The sequence below is a fragment of the Rhineura floridana genome, chromosome 6 (genome assembly GCF_030035675.1).
Source record: "Rhineura floridana isolate rRhiFlo1 chromosome 6, rRhiFlo1.hap2, whole genome shotgun sequence".
Classification (NCBI taxonomy): domain Eukaryota; kingdom Metazoa; phylum Chordata; class Lepidosauria; order Squamata; family Rhineuridae; genus Rhineura; species Rhineura floridana.
In genome coordinates this window covers 16,527,563-16,549,695 of record NC_084485.1, presented here as the reverse complement: position 1 = coordinate 16,549,695, position 22,133 = coordinate 16,527,563, and the positions used below count along the sequence as shown (strand labels likewise).

At 43.4% G+C, this 22,133-nt stretch overlaps 1 protein-coding gene across 2 annotated transcripts in view; it reads left to right on the top strand.

Annotated features, from left to right (window-relative positions):
- Window positions 1-22,133, top strand: part of CDH4 (cadherin 4) — a 1,183,781-nt gene that overhangs the window by 885,614 nt on the left and 276,034 nt on the right. For both annotated transcript variants that reach the window (XM_061631103.1, XM_061631102.1), the window contains exon 5: window positions 16,290-16,445. In XM_061631103.1, coding sequence (XP_061487087.1) covers window positions 16,290-16,445 — 156 coding nt within the window. The remainder of the gene's footprint in view (window positions 1-16,289; window positions 16,446-22,133) is intronic.

Genomic DNA, 22,133 nt, shown 5'->3' with positions numbered 1-22,133 from the left:
GAAAGTAAAGGGGGCCAGGTGTTGTTGTTAGGGCCAATTAGGAGACAGGGATCCACGGGTATATAAGCCTGCTCCTCCCTGGAAGACCTGCCTTTTTTGCCTTGTGGCACCTGCCCTCCCTCCCTTATCAGTATGGGCTTTGCTAGTCGCCAATGGGGCTGAATAGGAATTTTGGGGGGGGATTCTGCTTTCAGAATCCCTTTGGTTTTGCCTACTCCATACTGCTTGGGTCGATTTGATTGGCTTTCTGGGAGTGGTTCGGGTTGTTCTGCTTTGGCTGGTGTGGAATTCGGGCAGGTGAGGTATTTGGGGGAAAAGGAAGGAGGCTGAGGCATTTTGCTAAAGGGCACTCCCTAGGGAACCATCAGTGCTTAATGTCTGGTGCAGATCTGGGGAGTGTCCTAGTGGGACCGGCTTGTGCATCATGGTGAACGCCTGTACGGTGAGGCCAGGATGCGGAAGTTGGAACCACATACCTGACTCCAATAGCAAAGAGGGATGACTTTTCCCACATCCTTGGTGGGGAGTTACAGTCCAAGGTGACAGACCTGATTTAAGATTGAGGGAGAATTCCCTACTAGTTAGTCTGCATCTCACCTGCCCAAAGAAGTTAAAAATTGGGTTAATTGGATTGAATTTGATTATGGCTTAATCATAGAATCATAGAATATTAAACCATAACTGTGTCACGAGTCTTCTTTGGTGTGGTGGCAAAGAGGATGATTGACAGGAGGGAGATACAGAGCTGGTTCACACATACATACTTGTCACAGGACTGCAGCATCAGGTGGTGATTTGCACATGTGAATGGTTCATTTATTTATTTATTTATTTTATTAAATTTATATACCGCCCCATAGCCGAAGCTCTCTGGGCGGTTCACAACAGTCATACATCAAATACAATAAACCACATATTTAGACAATTTACAACAACTTTAAAATTTTAAAATTCTTAAAAAAGTTAAAAAAGTTAAAAAAAACAATTTTAACACATACTAAAATGCCTGGGAGAAGAGGAGAGTTTTGACCTGACGCCGAAAAGATAATAATGTTGGCGCCAGGCATACCTCATCAGGAAGATTGTTCCATAATTCGGGGGCCACCACTGAAAAGGGCCTTTTTCTTGTTGATACCCTCTGAGCTTCCCTATGAGTAGGCACCCGGAGGAGGGTCTTCGATGTTGTGAGTAGTGTACGGGTAGGTTCATATCACGAGAGGCGTTCCATCAGGTATTGTGGTCCCGACCCGTATAAGGCTTTATAGGTTAACACCAGCACTTTGAACCGGGCCCGGAAACATATAGGCAGGCAAGCGGGCCAGAATCGGTGTTATATGTTCAGACCGCCGGGTCCCTGTTATCAATCTGGCCACTGCATTTTGCACGAGCTGCAGTTTCTGAACCGTCTTCAAAGGCAGCCCCACGTAGAGCGCATTGCAGTAATCTAATTTAGAGGTTACCAGAGCATGAACAACTGAAGCGAGGTTCTCTCTGTCCAGATAGGGACGTAGCTGGTCCACCATCCGAAGTTGATAAAAAGCACTCCGTGCCACCAAGGCTACTTGTGCCTCGAGTGACAGGGATGGTTCTAAAAGAACTCCCAAGCTACGAACCTGCTCCTTCAGGGGGAGTGCAACCCCATCCAGAACAGGGCGAACATCCACCATCCGGTCAGGAGAACCGCCCACTAACAGCATCTCAGTCTTGTCTGGATTGAGCCTCAGTTTGTTAGCTCTCATCCAGTCCATTGTCGCAGCCAGCACATTGACAGCCTCACCTGAAAAAGATGAAAAAGAGAAGTAGAGCTGCATGTCATCAGCATACTGATGGCAATGCACTCCAAAACTTCTGATGACCGCACCCAGCAGCTTCATGTAGATATTAAAAAGCGTGGGGGACAGAACTGACCCCTGCGGAACTCCATACTGGAGGGCCCAGGATGTCGAGCAATGCTCCCCCAGCACTATCCTCTGGAGACGGCCCGCCAAGTAGGAGCGGAACCACTGCCAAGCAGTGCCGCCAACTCCCAAATCAGCGAGTCTCCCCAGAAGGATACCATGGTCGATGGTATCAAAAGCCGCTGAGAGATCAAGGAGAATCAGCAGAGTCACACTCCCCCTGTCTTTCTCCCGACAAAGGTCATCATACAGGGCGACCAAGGCTGTCTCCGTACCAAAACCAGGCCTGAAACCCGACTGAAATGGATCCAGATAATCGGTCTCATCCAAGAGTGTCTGGAGCTGGTTGGCAACCACAGAGGTCTTGCACAAAAATAGACAAGACAACATTGAGGAGAGATTTAAAAGTAAGGTTTCGAAGCTCCAGGTTCAAGCCTTTCCTTACAATTGGGGAGGAGGGGCAACTTTGAGCCCACAACTCATGTGATTCTGTTGCAAACTACGTGCTTTGCAGAAGGCCATAGCTCCAGTTTTTTGTAACCTTGGTTAGAAGGACTTTAGGCACTGGTGTCTGATGCTCATCGAGAGTGGTGGGGCAGAATGCAGGCAGCCCAGACAGTAGGGGGAGCCAGAGCCAATGCCAGGCAGACCCAATTAATTCTCGTTTTGTCCCCATACTCCTCCCTGCTGAGTTCTCTGAGGGCAACACTGAGATTAAGGAGGAGGGAGCTGATAGGCGGTGCCACCGCCCCCCTGCACTGGTTGTAAGAAAGACGCAGATTGAGGACTGAACTGGTTGAGGGCAGACTGAGACTGGTCGGGCAGTGCCCCACTTGCCCTAATTAACCAGCTACCATTGACTTTAGGTAGCCATGCTGCAAAAGGCCTCTACCTTTGGGAGCTGTTTCCTGTTAGGGAAGACAATACTGGTTTAGATAGGGTGAAAGGCAGCTTCATATGTTATACGAATGGACAAATTCATAGAATAGTAGAGTTGGAAGGGTCCTGCAAGGCCATTGAGTCCAACCCCCTGCTTAATCCAGGAATCCAACTTCGAGCATTCCTGACAGGTGCCTGTCCAGCCGCCTCTTCAATGCCTCCAGGGTTGGAGAGCCCACCACCTCCCAAGGTCATTGGTTCCACCGTCGTACCGCTCCAACAGATAGTTCTAGATGTTCAGTTAAAGTCTGGCTTCCTGTAACTTGAGCCCATTATTCTGTGTCCTGCACTCTGGGATGATTGAGAAGAGGTCCTGGCCCTCTTCTGTGTGACAACCTTTCAAGGACTTGAAGAGTGCTATCATATCTCCCCTTAGTCTTCTCTTCTAAACATGCCCAGTTCTTTCAGTCTCTCCACATAGGGCTTTGTTCCCAGTCCTCTGATCATCTTTTTTGCCCTCCTCTGAACCTGTTCCAGTTTGTCAGCATCCTTCTTAAAGTGCAGTGCTCAGAACCGAATACAGTACTCAAGATGAGTCCTAACCAGTGCTGAATAGAGGGGAACCAATACGTCACATGATTTGGAAACTATACTTCTGTTAATGCAGCCTAAAATAGCATTTGCTTTTTTGCAGCCACATCACACTTTTCACTCATATTCAGCTTGTGATCACCAACAATCCCAAGATCCTTCTTGCATGTAGTATTGCTGAGCCAAGTATCCCCCATCTTATAACTGTGCATTTGTTTTCTTTTTCCTAGGTGTAGAACTTTGCACTTATCTCTGTAAAATTTCATTCTGTCGTTTTCAGCCCAATGCTCCAGCCTATCAAGATCACTTTGAATTTTATTTCTGTCTTCCAAGGTATTAGCTATCCCCCCCCAATGTTGCATCATCTGCAGATTTGATAAGCATCCCCTGCACCTCCTCATCCAGGTCATTAATAAAAATGTTGAAGAGCACTGGGCCCAGGACTGAGCCCTGCGGTACCCCACTCATTACCTCCCCCCAGTTTGAGAAGAAACCCTTGGAGCACTCTTTGACTGTCAGTGGGAAACTTTATGCTCAGAGGTTTGTGTGCCTCTAAACACCAGATGCCCAAGGACAATGGGTTAACACCCTGCTTGTAAATTTCCCAGAAGCATTCTGACAACCACTGTTAGGGACAGAATGCTACACAAGATGGGCCTTTGGCCCGATCCTGAAGGACTCTTCTTACATTCTTAGGCTGATGAGGAAAACATCTAGGAAATTATTTTACATAAAGGGCTAATGCGATCATAGTGACAACAACTGGGTGGAAGGGCGGGATAGAAATCTAGTAAATAAATAAATAAACAACCGGCAAGCTGATTTTAGCACAGAATTGACAGAAGAAAAGGCCAGCTGCAATCACCTATGTTCAAGATGACCAATACATGATGGACCACAGTTTAATAATAGGTACTCTTGAGTCAGCTGAGGAAGTAGCAAGACCTGGTATCTGCTTGGAATTATTGTTATAATTATTATTAATTTTATAGCCCACACCTGCCTTCTTGCAAGGAGCCCATTATGACCCCAGATGAGATGGACCTGCTTGATGCATTTCTGCCTGCAATGCTGCTCCTCTTTACTGACCATCTTAAAGAATGTGTGTTGGGAGGCCTTCACAATAAGGTCAATGCACATGGCCTCTGGGTTTGTGCCATCTCTTCCAACCCCCTTGTTTTGAGGATGAACAATTTTGCATTGTGCAAAGGGGCCTACCCATGAAGAAAAAGGATGTCCTCCTTTGAACCGGAAGCAACAGTCCAGAGAAGTGTTATCTTCATGTCAGTGAAGGTGGAATTTTCCTATTTGCTTGGCCATAGCTCTCGCTCTCTCCCTCCATTCATGCACAGTATCCCTATAGTACATTTCCAGTGTTTGTTGGCATCTTTGGACAGAGAGTCGTTCTATGCAATGATTTTGATTGAATTTCCAGCTTCCTCTGTGTCTCCACTGGTCATGTAAATCAGCTCTCTGTTGCACACTGGAGACTGGTCCATTAAGGTAAATGCAGCAGTGCCCCATCAACCCCAGTTGGCCCTCAGCTATCCCCCACCTCCAAGCCTTCTTACATACAACCTGGCAGGAGGTGGCTCTGCTTGTCCTTGGCTGTGGCTCCATCTATTGCTGGTCTCCTTGTCTTATGCTCTACCAGTCCCAATGAGCACCAGTCACCACCGCTGTCACAGAAGCATGAGTTAATTTGAACAGACGAGCTGAGGATAACCTCAGATGTGTACTTACTATGTCCAAAGCTGCTGGTTTTGTGAGGTTTGTATGCATGGTGTCAAGCAAGGCCACCCTGATGGCAAAAAAGTCCTGATTTCTGCTAATATGTGGGGCATGCAAGCAACTCAGCTCATGTGAGTAATCCCTTTGGGCTTGAGGGAGCTGTTCGCATGCCTAAGTGATCTGCATGATCACTGCTTAAGAGCTGGAATTAGTCCCTGCCATCTGTATTTACAATATCTTGCTAATCCAGCCCTTTTTGATGCTGCAAATAGCCCCCTTCTCTGCACACTGTTATTGATCAAGAGAAAGAGATTTCGTTTGACAGCGGTTTGCAGAAAGCTTCTGAGTTGTCCAAGGAGCAGTCACATTATCAGCTCTTCTAAGCTGACATATGGTAATGTGGAGTTTAATGCCAAAGCTGTGTCAAGCTACCCTACCAGCTGATGCCGGAAAGTTTCATGAATACAAAAACATATATCCGAAATGATTTTCTGGTGCCACTTCTGGATCTCAAACATGTGCACCATTTTGACTCCTTTTGTTACACTTAAACATTATTTGACAGGGGTGGGAAGGGAGGGCTTGGAATCATACTCTGCCACCCTCTCCGTTTGGCATAAATCAATTGGCCTGTCTCACCATTTTTGTAGAGCCTCATCTTGAAGCAATTTTAATTTCAGTGACGAGGTTTGTAATATTTTTCCCCAAGTGTGTTATCCCATTTACTGTACGTAATCACGTCTTAAAGCTTTAAATGCTTGGAAGCTCCTTGTGTGACATTTTCCTTGCTTCAAACTCGTCTTTTGAGTGATAGCTAAAGGACCATAATCCACCAGCTCTGAAATGAAATCTATTAATATAACAGTAATGTACCTTGTTTTGTTTGGTTTTTTAAAAAAAACAGCCCCAGACTCTGAAGTTTAGTAGCTGACTTTAAACTTGCTGTAAGCCAAGACCTTTGCATTCCAACATGCAATGCCACAAGCAGAATTTCAAACAGGACGTAGTTACCCTACCATGAACTTCTGTCTCTGTACAGGGAGAAGAGGATGTTGCGGGGCACTGTCCTGGTCCCTAAATTATTTTAATTTCTTTCAGTGACAGATGAAGGGACAGAGAGAATCCTTACCATATATAAGGATGACATAAAACTGGAAGGGATAACTAACATCTCAGGAATGACATTCAGAATGACCTTGATAGAATGGGCAGAAGCAAACTGAGGTCACATCTGCACTATACATTGATTCCACTATTATTCCAGTTTAAACAGTCATGGCTTCTCCCAGAGAAGCCTGGGAACCGTGGTTTGCAAAGGGTGCTGAGAGGTGTTAGGGGACCCCTATTCCTGTCACAGAGGTACAGTTCCCAGAGTTCCCTGGGAAGAGGGGTTGAGTGTTACACCAATCTGGGAATTGTAGCTCTGTTGAAAAACAAACAAAGATAGACACAGAAATTCTTCAATTGGGAGGAGGGGAATCAAATGCACCAGGTCTAGAAATGGGGGGTGCCTGGCTTAGCAAGCAGTACATGTGAAAAGGATCTCAGGATCATAGTAGATAGGTAGAAGGGTGATGCAGCCGCAAAAAAAAAATGTGAAGGCAATTTCACGCTGCATTAGCAGAAACCTAGTTTCCAAGTCACAAGAAGTAACAGCTCCATTTCATTCAGCACTAGTTACCTGGCAGCTACCATTATATGAGGCTGTAAGAGGAGAAAAGAGAGAGGATCCAGGGGCACCATCAGTTCTGCTGAGAAGCCAGGTTCCTTCCTCCATCACTGTCACCTGCAATGGTATCCAGCTGTCATAAATGAGGAAGAGGCGGGATGCAGAACCACTCTATGAGCACAATTGCGAGACCAACAGTAGTTGGCTGCTCCTGTTTTGGGAGCTTTTCCAACCTAGCTGGTCATTGGAAGAACTTGTAACTAAGAACATGTACCCGAGTTTGCTGGTTTCCTCCTCCCTCCTGATCCATTTTCTTTTCATGTCATGTCTTTTTATATTATAAGTATGAGGGACAGTCTTGTTTGTAGAGATCTATAAGCCACTATGGGAGATTTTTTGGCTGAAGGCTGAGATTTTTTAAAGTCTTTAAATAAATAAATAGACTCACACCATTTGGAATACCAGGTCCAGTTCTGGGTACCACACTTTAAGAAGAAACAGCCTAAATATGAGGATGTCCCTAAGTTTAAGTAAATACACAATAACAGATCTCTTACAAAGCATCCCATAGAGAGTGCTACTTGGAGGATGCTACTTGGAGACGCAGTATTTATATCTCTCATTTGAGTAATCTGCAAAAGTGATGGCAAAATCATATTTGAGAACATTTACATGAATGATGTATCATTTACATGAATGATGGCATACAAATAGAGTTACTACAAGTTACTGAGATGGAATCTGTCCAAATTTTGTCAAACATTTGTCAACAAATATGGAAAAGAAAACAATGGCCCACAGACTGGAAGCATTCAATATACATCCCAATTCCAAAGAAAGGGGATCCTAGGGAATGCAGTAATTACCAAACTATTGCCTTAATATCCCATGCAAGCAAAGTAATGCTCAAGATTCTACAAAAAAGGCTCTTACCATATATGGAGCAAGAAATGCCAGACGTCCAAGCTGGATTTAGAAAGGAAAGAGGTACCAGAGATCATATTGCAAACATACATTGGGTAATGGAATGGACCAAGGAATTTCAGAAGAAAATCATCCTGTATTTTATAGATTACAGCAAAGCCTTTGACTGTGTATATCATGAAAAACTATAGAATGCTTTAAAAGAAATGAAGATGCCACCACATCTGATTATTCTGATGCACAACCTATACTCTGCACAAGAGGCTACTGTAAGGACAGAATATGGAGAAACCGATTGGTTCCCCATTGGAAAGGGTGTGAGACAGGGGTGTATTTTATCACCCTATTTGTTTAATCTATATGCAGAACATGTCATACGGAAAGTGGGCATGGACCAAAATGAAGGAGGTGTGAACATTGGAGGGAGAAATATCAATAATTTAAGATGTGCAGACAATACCATACTACTAGCAGAAACTAGTAAAGAACTGAAACAATGCTGATGAAAGTTAAAGAGGAAAGCACAAAAGCAGGACTACAGCTGAACGTCAAGAAGACTAAAGTAATGACAACAAAAGGTTTACATAACTTTAAAATTGACAATGAGGACATTGAACTAATCAAGGATTATCGATACCTTGGCACAGTCATTAACCAAAATGGAGACAATAGTCAAGAAACCAGAAGAAGGCTAGGACTAGGGAGGGCAGCTATGAGACAACTAGAAAAAAATCCTCAAGTGCAAAGATGTATCACTGAACAGGATCATTCAGACCATGGTATTCCCGATCTCTATGTATGGATTTGAAAGCTGGACAGTGAAAAAAGTGGATAAGAGAAGAATCAACTCATTTGAAAAGTGGTGTAAAACAAGGAGAGTTTTGCAGATACCATGGACCGCGAAAAAGAAAATTGGGTGTTAGAACAAATTAAATCAGAACTATCATTAGAAGCTAAAATGATGACACTGAGGTTATCATACTTTGGACACATAATGGGAAGACATGATTCACTAGAAAAGATAATAATGCTGGGAAAAACAGAAGGGAGTAGAAAAAGAGGAAGACCAAACAAGAGATGGATTGACTCCATAAAGGAAGCCACAGACCTGAACTTCAAAGATCTGAACACTCTGGTTTACAACAGATGCTATTGGAGGTTGCTGATTCATAGGGTAGCCATAAGCAGGATTATGAGGAAAGCTTATGACATTTGAGACCTTTTAGTTTAGAAAAAAAGAGAGTAAGAAGCGACCTGACAGAGTGCTTAAGAGCTATGCCTGGTGTGCACAAAATGGATGGAGAAAAGTTTTTCTCCGTCTCTCATAATGCTAGAACTCAGGAACAGCCAAGGAAACTGGACGTTGGAAGATTCAGGACAATTAAACTGTGGGATTTGCTCTCAGAGGAGGCAGTGATGGCCATCAGCTTGGAGAGCTTTAAAAGAGGATTAGATAAATTAGTGGCTACCAACCCTGATGGCTATGTTCTGCCTCCACTGTTAGAGGCTATTTGCCTCTGTAGATGCTCAGACTCACAAGTAGGGAAAGTGCTGTTGGGGTCATGTCCTGCCTGTGGGCTTCCCATAGCCATCCTGTAAAAACAGGCTGCTGGACCAGTGCATTGGGCTGATCTAGCAGTCAGGCTTCCCTTGTGTTCTTATGGCTAGGCCAATTTCCTGGCTGGTGCAGGGGTGGGGTTGGAGAGTGAAACAGTAATAATGGAAGGTAAGTTCAGCTTCTTAAAGCTGCTGAGGAAGATGTGTAAGTAGTAGGACTGGCCATACTCAGGAACCATGGAAAGGCTGGTGATGTAGTGTTGGCACCTAGACAAAAATGACTGGATTTGAGTTATCATGTTGTTTCTATTGAGGTGGGTTAAACCCATGTGAAAAACACCAAACTCTGGAAAGCATTGTGATCACCCTCAATTGCCCTCATTTCCTTTCATTGACATCATCATGCAGTTTCATGACACCATACCATCATCCCATTCACTGCATTTTCTCTGATTTTGGTGGAATCATCCATGTAACAAGAAAAGGCAGGCAGGGAGAAATGGCACCCAAAGACCAGCAGACAAGGGAAATGATGGCACCATATCAGAGTGAATAAGATAGATATTTTCACAATCAATGTGTGGGAAGGGCTGTAGCTCAGTGGTAGAGTGACCATTTTGGATGCAGAAGACCCTAGGTTCAGCTCCTGGCATCTTCAGGAAAGGCTGGGAGGAAACACTGTGAAAAGCCCTACAGAGCCACTGCAAGTTGGCATAGACTGGTGGACAGTTTGTTTCTGGGCCCAACTCAAGTTGCTCACATTAGTGCTTAAAGCCCAAAATGATTTAGGTCCCAAGTGTCTAAAAGACTGCCTTCTTCCCAGACTAAGTTCAGCAGAGGGGCTCTCTTGGTAGATCTGCCACTGGGGTGAGGTCATTCTCTATGGCAGCCCCAAAGCTGTGGAACTCCATCCCCACTGAGATTCATCTGGTACCTTCACTATGCAGTTTTCAGTGAAGGCTGAAGATGCACCTCTTTACCCTTGTCTTTGACACATGAGATGTATGTTTTTAGGACCCACCCCACTTTTATGTTTTTAATTTAATGTTGTATTTTAAACAATTGTAACCCAATCTGGGACCTTAGGGTGAATCATGGCTAAGATCATCATCATCATCATCAATACTAAGCTAGATGGACTGACAGTCTGACTCAGTATAAGGCAGCTTCCTATGTTCAGGAAATATTCCTCTATCTTTATTTTTGTCCCCAAAGTTGAAGCTATAAACTGTTGGGTGCAGTCCGAAAAAGTAGGAAGCCTGATGAGAGGGCAAAAAGAAACGTGCCCGGATGGCAGGGGCTTCCTATAGTTAGGATTGCTCTGTTAATTACTTAAGTTATTTTAATTTTGGTACAATGATTACAGCAGGAAGCAGCAAAGAAAATATTAAAGATGGTCTTTCCTTTGAACAATGAATGGTAACTCATATTTATTAAATTAAAAGTTATCTAACACTTCCCTTAATATCCCATAAAGTCACTTCTACTGAAGTTTGGGTAACATTGACTGTCACTAATTGATTAATCAGTAGATTATATTTATGTTTTCTTTATTTAACATGATTTAGATCAGAGCTTGGAAAAGTTACTTTTTTGAACTACACCTCCCATCAGCCCAATCCAGTAGCCATGCTGGCTGGGGCTGATGGGAGTTGTAGTTCAAAAAAGTAACTTTTCCAAGCTCTGATTTAGACACTACTCAATCATCCATAATCTCTAAGCAGTTTGTATACGGTAGTATTCAATGAGATAGTTGTGCTAGTGCAACTTATATTCTGCCCTTTCCTCCCCCCTGCACATGCCTTATGCCATCCCCAAATGTGCTCCAGAAGGTTGGGGGGAAATCCAGGGCAGATTTTGAGGGTGCAGAAAGTAAGGATGGAAAGTTCTGTCCATTTTGGTTCTCACAGTTTCTCATGTTTCCAACCTTAAAGTTAGTTCTCCACATTGCTGCGGCAATTTGCATATTTTAAGGAAAAAAATTCATGAAAATCCTCCAGCATTTTAGTGAGAATTTCTCCTAATGAACACATTTTTGTAGGCAGTTTTGACTAATGTACACATTTTAGCAGGGAATTTCTCATCATAGAATGCATTTTTGTGTGCTATTTTCATCAGAATATTCATTTTATGCACACTTTCCCCTACGTTATGCATTTTTGTAAACATTGGCTGGCGAACTGCATTGCAAAATTCAAATAACTGCAAATTTCAAAGGATGGTTGTGTTTCGATTCTCATATTGTTTTGAAAAGTGCAAATCTGATAAATTGAGCTTTAAATGCAAAGTGAGATGACTTTCTTGCCCATCCGTAGCACAGGAGAAGGCGAGCGGGGAAACGTTCCATTGTGCAAGGAGAAATCCTCTGACATTACAAGAACTTCATAAGAACATAAGAACATAAGAAGAGCCTGCTGGATCAGGCCAGTGGCCCATCTAGTCCAGCATCCTGTTCTCACAGTGGCCAGCCAGGTGCCTGGGGGAAGCCCGCAAGCAGGACCCAAGTGCAAGAACACTCTCCCCTCCTGAGGCTTCCGGCAACTGGTTTTCAGAAGCATGCTGCCTCTGACTAGGGTGGCACAGCACAGCCATCACAGCTAGTAGCCATTGATAGCCCTGTCCTCCATGAATTTGTCTAATCTTCTTTTAAAGCCGTCCAAGCTGGTGGCCATTACTGCATCTTGTGGGAGCAAATTCCATAGTTTAACTATGCGCTGAGTAAAGAAGTACTTCCTTTTGTCTGTCCTGAATCTTCCAACCTTCAGCTTCTTTGAATGTCCACGAGTTCTAGTATTATGAGAGAGGGAGAAGAACTTTTCTCTATCCACTTTCTCAATGCCATGCATAATTTTATACACTTCTATCATGTCTCCTCTGACCCGCCTTTTCTCTAAACTAAAAAGCCCCAAATGCTGCAACCTTTCCTCGTAAGGGAGTCGCTCCATCCCCTTGATCATTCTGGTTGCCCTCTTCTGAACCTTTTCCAACTCTATAATATCCTTTTTGAGATGAGGCGACCAGAACTGTACACAGTATTCCAAATGTGGCCGCACCATAGATTTATACAATGGCATTATGATATCGGCTGTTTTATTTTCAATACCTTTCCTAATTATCGCTAGCATGGAATTTGCCTTTTTCACAGCTGCCGCACACTGGGTCGACAATTTCATCGTGCTGTCCACTACAACCCCGAGGTCTCTCTCCTGGTCGGTCACCGCCAGTTCAGACCCCATGAGCGTATATGTGAAATTCAGATTTTTTGCTCCAATATGCATAATTTTACACTTGTTTATATTGAATTGCATTTGCCATTTTTCTGCCCATTCACTCAGTTTGGAGAGGTCTTTTTGGAGCTCTTCGCAATCCCTTTTTGTTTTAACAACCCTGAACAATTTAGTGTCATCAGCAAACTTGGCCACTTCACTGCTCACTCCTAATTCTAGGTCATTAATGAACAAGTTGAAAAGTACAGGTCCCAATACCGATCCTTGAGGGACTCCACTTTCTACAGCCCTCCTTTGGGAGAACTGTCCGTTTATTCCTACTCTCTGCTTTCTGCTTCTTAACCAATTCCTTATCCACAAGAGGACCTCTCCTCTTATTCCATGACTGCTAAGCTTCCTCAGAAGCCTTTGGTGAGGTACCTTGTCAAACGCTTTTTGAAAGTCTAAGTACACTATGTCCACTGGATCACCTCTATCTATATGCTTGTTGACACTCTCAAAGAATTCTAATAGGTTACTGAGACAGGACTTTCCCTTGCAGAAGCCATGCTGGCTCTGCTTCAGCAAGGCTTGTTCTTCTATGTGCTTCGTTAATCTAGCTTTAATAATACTTTCTACCAGTTTTCCAGGGACAGAAGTTAAGCTAACTGCCCTGTAATTTCCGGGATCCCCTCTGGATCCCTTTTTGAAGATTGATGTTACATTTGCCACTTTCCAGTCCTCAGGCACGGAGGAGGACCCGAGGGACAAGTTACATATTTTAGTTAGCAGATCAGCAATTTCACCTTTGAGTTCTTTGAGAACTCTCGGGTGGATGCCATCCGGGCCCGGTGATTTCTCAGTTTTTATATTGTCCATTAAGCTTAGAACTTCCTCTCTCGTTACCACTATTTGTCTCAGTTCCTCAGAATCCCTTCCTGCAAATGTTAGTTCAGGTTCAGGGATCTGCCCTATATCTTCCACTGTGAAGACAGATGCAAAGAATTCATTTAGCTTCTCTGCAATCTCCTTATCGTTCTTTAGTACACCTTTGACTCCCTTATCATCCAAGGGTCCAATTGTCTCCCTAGATGGTCTCCTGCTTTGAATGTATTTATAGATTTTTTTGTTGTTGGTTTTTATGTTCTTAGCAATGTGCTCCTCAAATTCTTTTTTAGCATCCCTTATTGTCTTCTTGCATTTCTTTTGCCAGAGTTTGTGTTCTTTTTTATTTTCTTCATTCGGACAAGACTTCCATTTTTTGAAGGAAGACTTTTTGCCTCTAAGAGCTTCCTTGACTTTGCTCGTTAACCATGCTGGCATCTTCTTGGCCCTGGCGGTACCTTTTCTGGTCTGCGGTATGCACTCCAGTTGAGCTTCTAATATAGTGTTTTTAAACAACTTCCAAGCATTTTCGAGTGATGTGACCCTCTGGACTTTGTTTTTCAGCTTTCTTTTTACCAATCCCCTCATTTTTGTGAAGTTTCCTCTTTTGAAGTCAAATGTGACCGTGTTGGATTTTCTTGGCAATTGGCCAGTTACATGTATCTTTAATTTAATAGCACTGTGGTCACTGCTCCCAATCGGTTCAACAACACTTACATCTCGCACCAGGTCCCGGTCCCCACTGAGGATTAAGTCCAGGGTTGCCGTCCCTCTGGTCGGTTCCATGACCAACTGATCTAGGGAATAGTCATTTAGAATATCTAGAAACTTTGTTTCTTTGTCATGACTGGAACACATATGCAGCCAGTCTATGTCCGGGTAGTTGAAGTCACCCATTACTACCACATTTCCTAGTTTGGATGCTTCCTCAATTTCATATCTCATCTCCAGGTCTCCCTGAGCATTTTGATCAGGGGGACGATAGAGAAAATTAACTTCACATCACACATCTCAAGGTTGCTACAGTTACATCTCAACCTGCTTATTTATTGTCTTGTATCTGCGGGAAACATGAATGAAATTCTCTGTGCAGACCTTGTTGTAGGTTTGCTTTCTTTTCCTAGGGAAAATATGTGCGACTGGGTGGGAGAGGTGGTTTTGAAAGTGACTTTAGTGAACTGCATGTGTGGTCCAAATAGGGTGGCAAAATAGTCTGCTTTACAGAGGATGGGCCTGCATTTGAAGGTGTCCTCTGTGTGAATGACTGTCCAGTCCAAATCTGGTTTAAAGATACATAAGAAAAGAGAACAAGAAAGGCTTTGAAATTGCTGATCAACAACTAGCAGTTGGACAGCGGACTGAGCAGGCATATAAGTTACTTGGCCACATTGTTCCACAGAATGGCAAAATGTCTTGTGTATCATTTTAAAGAATAGTCATTATTTCAAACTTGACATCTATATAGATACATTAGTATATGCACATTTCAGGCAAATCTGTGTCTTCTCTTGTCCTCTCTTTCTCTGTGGGTTTGTGTTTTTTTTTGATAATGCATTTCCTATTTTTTGCTAATGTATAAGTGCCCACCCTGAGTCAAAGCCACCTGTCGATTTATGTGAGCACCTCATCCAGCGTTTGCTTCTCTAATGGTAGAAATCGATTTTGTACAATGGAGAAGACAAAAGGAAATGTTTTTCTTCTCAGAGTGCCTCCATTTTCTCTGAGAGCTCCTGCCAGGAGATGTACAACAGATCCTTTTCAAGAAAAGGGTCCTTTTCAGTTGTGGCACCCCAGCTGTGGAATGCCCTCTCTGGAGCCTTGCCTAGCTTCTACCTTGCTGTCATTTTAGCACTAGCCAAAGACCTTTTTTAAATTTTCCCAGACCTCATTATCTATCCCTGCTTTTTTTTTTTTTACTGTTTATGCAAATGCTGTTTGTACATGTTTTATTTATATTCCCGATCTCTATGTATGGATGTGAAAGCTGGACAGTGAAAAAAGTGGATAAGAGAAAAATCAACTCCTTTGAAATGTGGTGTTGGAGGAGAGCTTTGTGGATACCATGGACTGCGAAAAAGACAAATAATTCGGTGTTAAACCAGAACTGTCACTAGAAGCTAAAATGATGAAACTGAGGTTATCATACTTTGGACACATAATGAGAAGACATGATTCACTAGAAAAGACAATGCTGCTGGGAAAAACAGAAGGGAGTAGAAAAAGAGGAAGGCCAAACAAGAGACAGATTGATTCCATAAAGGAAGCCACAGACCTGAACTTATAAGATCTGAACAGGATGGTTTACAACAGATGCTATTGGAGGTCGCTGATTCATAGGGTCGCCATAAGTCGTAGTAGACTTGAAGGCAGATAACAACAGCAACATAGCTTTGTCGTAAGCTGCCCTGAGAATATGGTTGTAGGGCAGCATCTAAATATTTTCAGTAAATACTGTAAATACATTCCTTATGTACATTTTCACAGATTGTTAAATAGGCCAGCCTCGCAGTGTTTGTGTGCAGTTCCTTCCTTTTGTAGATTTCCATTTGTACTTCTGAAGCCCATGGGTCACCAAATGTATGCAAGCTCTGTAACCCATGCCTCAGGAGCTTGTGGATCTCACAGAAATGTCTTTCATCTCTGGGGCCGAAATTAATGAATAACACACATTCCACACATGCTGCCATGGCTGAGATGCACAGCGCTCGTCGTATCGCTCATGTGACAGAAGATGCTGGGAAGCTTCCTCAAACCAGCATCTGTTTGGCCTTTTGTGAATGGGTTGCTGAGTTGTCCCCTGCCTAAATCCACATGAGTGTAGAATAATAGGCTATTTTCCTCTTAACTTGAAAGCCTTTCTTGTCTGCAGGTGTCACCACAAACTTTCTGTCTGTCTCCCTTGCCTTGCATTCCAGGCTGCCTCATTCTTCCCTTTCATGTTTTATTCAGATTCGTTCAGATAAGGACAGTGAGATCCATATAAGATATAGCATCACAGGAGTGGGAGCCGACCAGCCACCTATGGAAGTCTTCAACATTGACCCCGTGTCAGGGAGAATGTACGTGACTCGCCCGATGGATAGAGAAGAAAGAGCATCCTACCATGTAAGCATGCAGCTTCTAATATCTTGTGGTTTCACTCCTCTCTCTCTCTCCCCCCCCATCCCAAAGCACATGTCAATCAGAATTAGATATAGAATGCAAAGTTCTGGCAGCCCAGAAACCAATCTGTCAGCTCCTAACTGGGTGCATGGAGGCAGGAGTAGAGTTGTGACTTAGATTTATTTATTTTTTGCTTTTTTTTGTTTATTTATTATTTGCAGCATTGAGACTCTGCCCTTTAGCCAAGAAAGGCTCTCAGAGCAGCTTAGAAATTATTTTTGTAAGGCAGTCCCTGCCCCCAGGCTCTTGATGTAAAAAAGACACAGTACACAAGGAACAAAGGAATGTGAAAGAAGAGGGAAAAGCAGGCTCAATCACAAGTTAAGTTACCTAATCTACAGCTGGTGTTAGTGGCGGTACTGGTTGCCTTCCCTTGATGAAGAACAGTCTCTTCCCTGAAGCATGTCCCCAAGATCAGATCCAGGAGGAGTAGGGTTGCCAGGTCCATGGCCTGAGACTGATCCTGTATCTTTAGGAGAAGAGATAGTCAGCCAAGTGCAGGTGTTCTTGCAACTCTATAATGGGAAAAACCACAAGGTGGAATTCTCTCTTCCCACTGCACAACTTTTAAAGATACAGGAGACCTCTTGGAGTCTGGGGTCTCGGGGGCAGGGGTTTAGAACCCTTACTTTTGGGGGGGCAGGGTCCCAGCAGGGTCCCTATGTCTCTAGCATCCTACTGGCGAATCAGCATGAAAGGGGATGGTGTTGGCCACTGAGAAGAGTCTTCTAACTTGCTTCCTTTTTCTTTCCTGCTGATTGGAACCAATCAGAGTGAAAGGAAGTGAGGAAATCATTGAGTAGACCCTTCTCAGTAGCTAACACTCCCATTTCATGCTTATTGGCTCTTGTTGTTGTGGGAGAAGGCATTAACAAGGATCTCATTCTCAACCCAGCAGCAAATTCTGAATTTGCCACTACACTACTGCTGAGAACTATCACTAGAAGCTAAAATGATGAAACTGAGGTTATCATACTTTGGACACATAGTGAGAAGACAGGATTCACTAGAAAAGACCATAATGCTGGGGAAAAACAGAAAGGAGTAGAAAAAGAGGAAGACCAAACAAGAAATGGGTTGATTCCATAAAGGAAGCCACAGACCTGAACTTGCAAAATCTGAACGGGGTGGTTCATGACAGATGCTCTTGGAGGTCCCTGATTCATAGGGTCGCCATAAGTCATAATCGACTTGAAGGCACATGACAACAACAACAACTGCTGCTGGGGGGAGGTCCGCTGGTGGTGATGGTGCTGCTGCTGCAGGGGCGGCTTGTGATGTTCCTGCTTATATTGTAAATATGGTAAGTGCTGGTTATATAGAAGACATATGGTAAGTGGGGTGAAAGAGGAGGGGAGTACATGAGCAGTAGAATGCTGGATGATTGGCTGAGCGTTTGAATGGCTGGGAGTTTAAATGGAAGGACAGTTGAATCAAAAAGGTTTGGTGGAGGATGTTGGAGGTTGAGAGAGGTGAAAGAGAGGTTGTTGTTGTTGTTGAGGGTGAGTCGGAGTTCTAAGGCAATTAATGAGAAGTAAAGTACATGTCAGAACATATATGAAACCATAAGCTTGTCAACAAAGTAATTAAGTAATCTTGTTATTTCTAATTCTTAATAAATATTTCTTGGTTAAACAAAAGCCTGATTCCTTCAGCTGGGATACACATATCGGGGGAATAGCAAAGTAACCGAGGCTGAACAGTTTGTATCGAATGGTGGCAGCGGCGGATCGGAGGAAAGTGTATCCAGTCCCACAGAGAAACCCAGGGCTGTATGCTTCAGAGTCAAGAGGCTGCAAGGGGGCTTGGGAATTACTTATACCCATAGACACAAGGTATCGAGATAGCCAGGCAGAGACTAATAATAATAATAATAATAAATTTAATTTCTTCGTCGCCTATCTGGCCAATGGCCACTCTAGGCGACTTACAAAATTATTAAAATACAATTAATAAAATACAGTAATACAATAAAAACAATAGATCTGCAACAACAATATTAAAACTGGGTAGGAGGCATTACAATTATATCGATTAACCCTCCCCGGATACCCCGAAGGCCTGCTGAAAAAGCCAGGTCTTTAAGGCTTTCCGAAATACATTTAGGGAAGAGGCATGCCGGAAATCTTGTGGGAGGGAGTTCCAAAGAGTGGGGGCCGCCACTGAGAATGCCCTTTCTCTTGTACCCGCCAATCTGGCTGTTTTTGTTGGCGGGATTGAGAGAAGGCCCTGTGTGGCCGATCTTGTCGGGCGGCATAATTGGTGGCGTTGAAGGTGCTCCGTGAGATAAACTGGGCCGAAACCGTATAGGGATTTAAAGGTCAATACCAACACCTTGAATTGGGCTCGGAAAACAACTGGAAGCCAGTGTAGGTCGAACAACACTGGTGTGATGTGATCTCGGCGGCGACTATTCATAAGTAGTCGAGCCGCCGCATTTTGTATCAGTTGTAATTTCCGGACCGTTTTCAAGGGTAACCCCACGTAGAGCGCTCCTATGAGAGCGGCCTCGGCATGCACGTTAAAGTCACCCAGCACTACCAGCTCTGGGGACAATGCCCGTACAGCCGAGACCACCTCTAGCACCTCGGCCAGGGAATCTGCCATGCAGAGGGGTGGGCGGTACACCAGCAAGATCCCTACACTGACTAGTCACAGTCTATTGGCTAAAAGGGTTACAGAGTGTCGGGTGGTGCTGCCTAGCAGTGGGATCTTTTGAGATCGGTGCTAGTGCTGTAAAGGGTAAGAATAAACCTGATGTTCCTGTCTGCTGGTAGCCACAAAGTGAGAGCTTTACAGGTGGTGCCGGGGGAGGACGTCACACGGCTGTCATTACCATTCCAGGAAGGTGGCTAGATAGGCAAGGAGGCAGCAGTTCTCCTGGACGAAAATACCTCCATGTTCTCACAGAGAGTGCCTCCCAAGCCAGCCTCACCTGCCATCATCTCACCACCCCCTTTCTCTTCCTATATCACAAGCCAAGCATTGCTTGTTTTCTCCACCCCCCTTCGCCAGAGCCCCTTCCCCTTCCGTTATATAACACTTTATAGACATGGAGGGGTGTACAAAGGGGGCTGCAGAATAGAGGCAACTGGGGGGTGTTGTCTGCTTGCAAGTGAAAACTGGAATGAGGTATTAAGTTGCTTGTGTGTGCATATGAGGGAAAGGGAGGTGTATGATGCATTCATGTGTGGCTGGGAGGGAAGGATGTGTGTTCTTTCTATGTGTGAATGTTTGTGAAAGAGAGATAGGAGGTTAAGGGGGAGGAGTGTACCAAGGCGTGGATTTCTTGAGAGGGGGAAGCAGAGTGTACCAAGTTAGGATTTATAATAGGGGTGGGTGGGAAGTAGGGTGTACCAGAAGGAAAGAGAAAGAGGGAAGAAAAAGGAAAGCAGGGCTGCAGAGCAGAAGAGAGGAGTGGCTTCCAAAAAAGACTTGGGAAAGTGGAAAGGGATCTTCGCCATTTCATGGGGAGGGAAGAGGAAGGTCTAGGGGTTATCATAGGTGGGAGGGTGGGTGGCGAGCAAAACGAGCGAGGGGCTAAAGCTCCTCTCCCTAGTTTATGTATATGTGTATATCCAGCTTCTGTTGGTGATCTGCATGAGTTGTTTGATATCTGAAGTACTTTGCCGTTTTTATTCCATTTATCATTACTGCATCCGCTTTGGAGACATGACACTGATGAGTGGCTGTACTCAGATCTTAAAGGCACACCTACCAAAACAGGTGAATAACTGTTTGGTATGTGAGTTTTCAACACATCAGAAAAGATGCAGAAAGCTTAAGGAGTGTCAAGTTTTTCCAGACGCATCCCAAGAGCATAGCAGAATCTTTAGCTGGAACTAACCTGTATGTTGCTTGTACGTGAGTATACCTGTCCCTACCATGCCCAAAGAAACACACAAAACATCTGAGGATGTTACAGTATAGAAAGCTGCTTTTCACTTGGTCCAGCTCAGTGGCAGTGGTGGCTCCGTGTCAGTGGGGCAGTGGAACCCGTTCTGGGTGCTGAAGCACCTTGGACAGCTCCTTGAAAGTTCAGACTAAAACCGGACTTCCGGAAAGGATTGCTTCGCTTGTGCCTGCCTCTGAGACGAGCTCTCGTCTCAGAGGAAGCTTTTTCAGTTTTAAAACCAGTCAAAAGGTTTTTTTTGACTGGTAAAAACTTTCTCCCAGGCAAGGGAGAAACGAAGAGATCATCCACAAGCTTCGTTGTGTTTGTTGGGGGACTTGAATTCATTAGGATTGCCTATGAACGAAGGACCAGCCAGCAACATTGGACGGAGCCAAGGAATTTCAAGCAAGCTCAAACTGATTAAGCGAGACGTTTTTTCTTTTCTTCAAAGAAAAACAGATTCTAACAGGCAAGCATTCTTCTTTCTATCCTTATCATTTGGCTTAAATTCTTGCAGTAAAGAGATTTGTTAAAAGAATCAGCAGTAAAGAATCCCTGGGTGAGTTATAACTTTTCTCTTTTCTACACGGAATTAAGGCGGAAGGAAATCGAAATAGCTTATCTTTGTTTTTATTGCAAAAAGCTGGCCTGGAATTGAGAATTATAAAGATACAAACAGATGAGAGATATCTAATCTGAGGAGAAAAATTTTGATTTATATGAACTTTTGAGTATTATATGTCTGGGACTATTTTTTCTGGTCTACTTCGTTTTGACGAATCTGCTTGTTCTTTATGCCACTAACTATTTGGATGCTGTGAACTAAATTTGTTTTGCATTCTTGGACACATAAGAGATAAGGCAGTTTGTGCTGTCTACATTATGATGTCATCAGGTTTGGAATATTAACTCCTTTGTTGCTGGAAAAAGAAATAAATTGCTCTTTGCTTGGGAATAGTGCTATATGGGAAATTGAAGGGGTTTTTTTTCTTCTTGGTTTTAAAAATGACAATTAAGAAAGTGACTGAGACCCTGGAGTAAATATGTTTCAGAAAATAATGGATGAGATTGAGATAATGAAACAAGAACTTAGACATGGCAAACAAGAGATGAAAATTGAATTTGGCAAAATGAAGCAGGAGCTGAAAGAAATAGGGGATTTTATGAGAGAGGAGGTTGATGAGATCAGAGATATAACTAGACAAGCAATAGAAAAAGAAAGAAAAATTAAAGGGAAGATGCAAGTCCTGGAGATTGGAACAGATATATCAAATGTGGAACTGGAAAAAGATTTGGAGTTTATGGACCTTAGAGATAAAGATTACTGTTTGGAATTCAGCGTTGTCCCTGAAGAAATTGATGAAGATATCAGAGATAAAGCTATCAATGTTTCAAAAAAATTTCTGGACTGGAATGATGTGATGGAGCTTGAAATAGAGAAAATTTATAGAATTAATTACAGATATGTGACAATGGAAAAACTCTCAAGAGATGTGCTAGTGCATTTCGTAAAAAAGAGGAACAGAGATATGACTTTACAACAACATTTCAGTAACACATTCAGAATTGATGGCAAGGAAATATTTGTGAGGAAGGAAATTCCCATCAGACTCTTATTATATGACTATGACTATGACAGCAAGATTATTATGGATGCAAGGATGGAAGATGGAAGATGGAATTAACACTGATAATGGAAGAATGGCTATTGAAATTACTGGACCTAGCAGACTTGA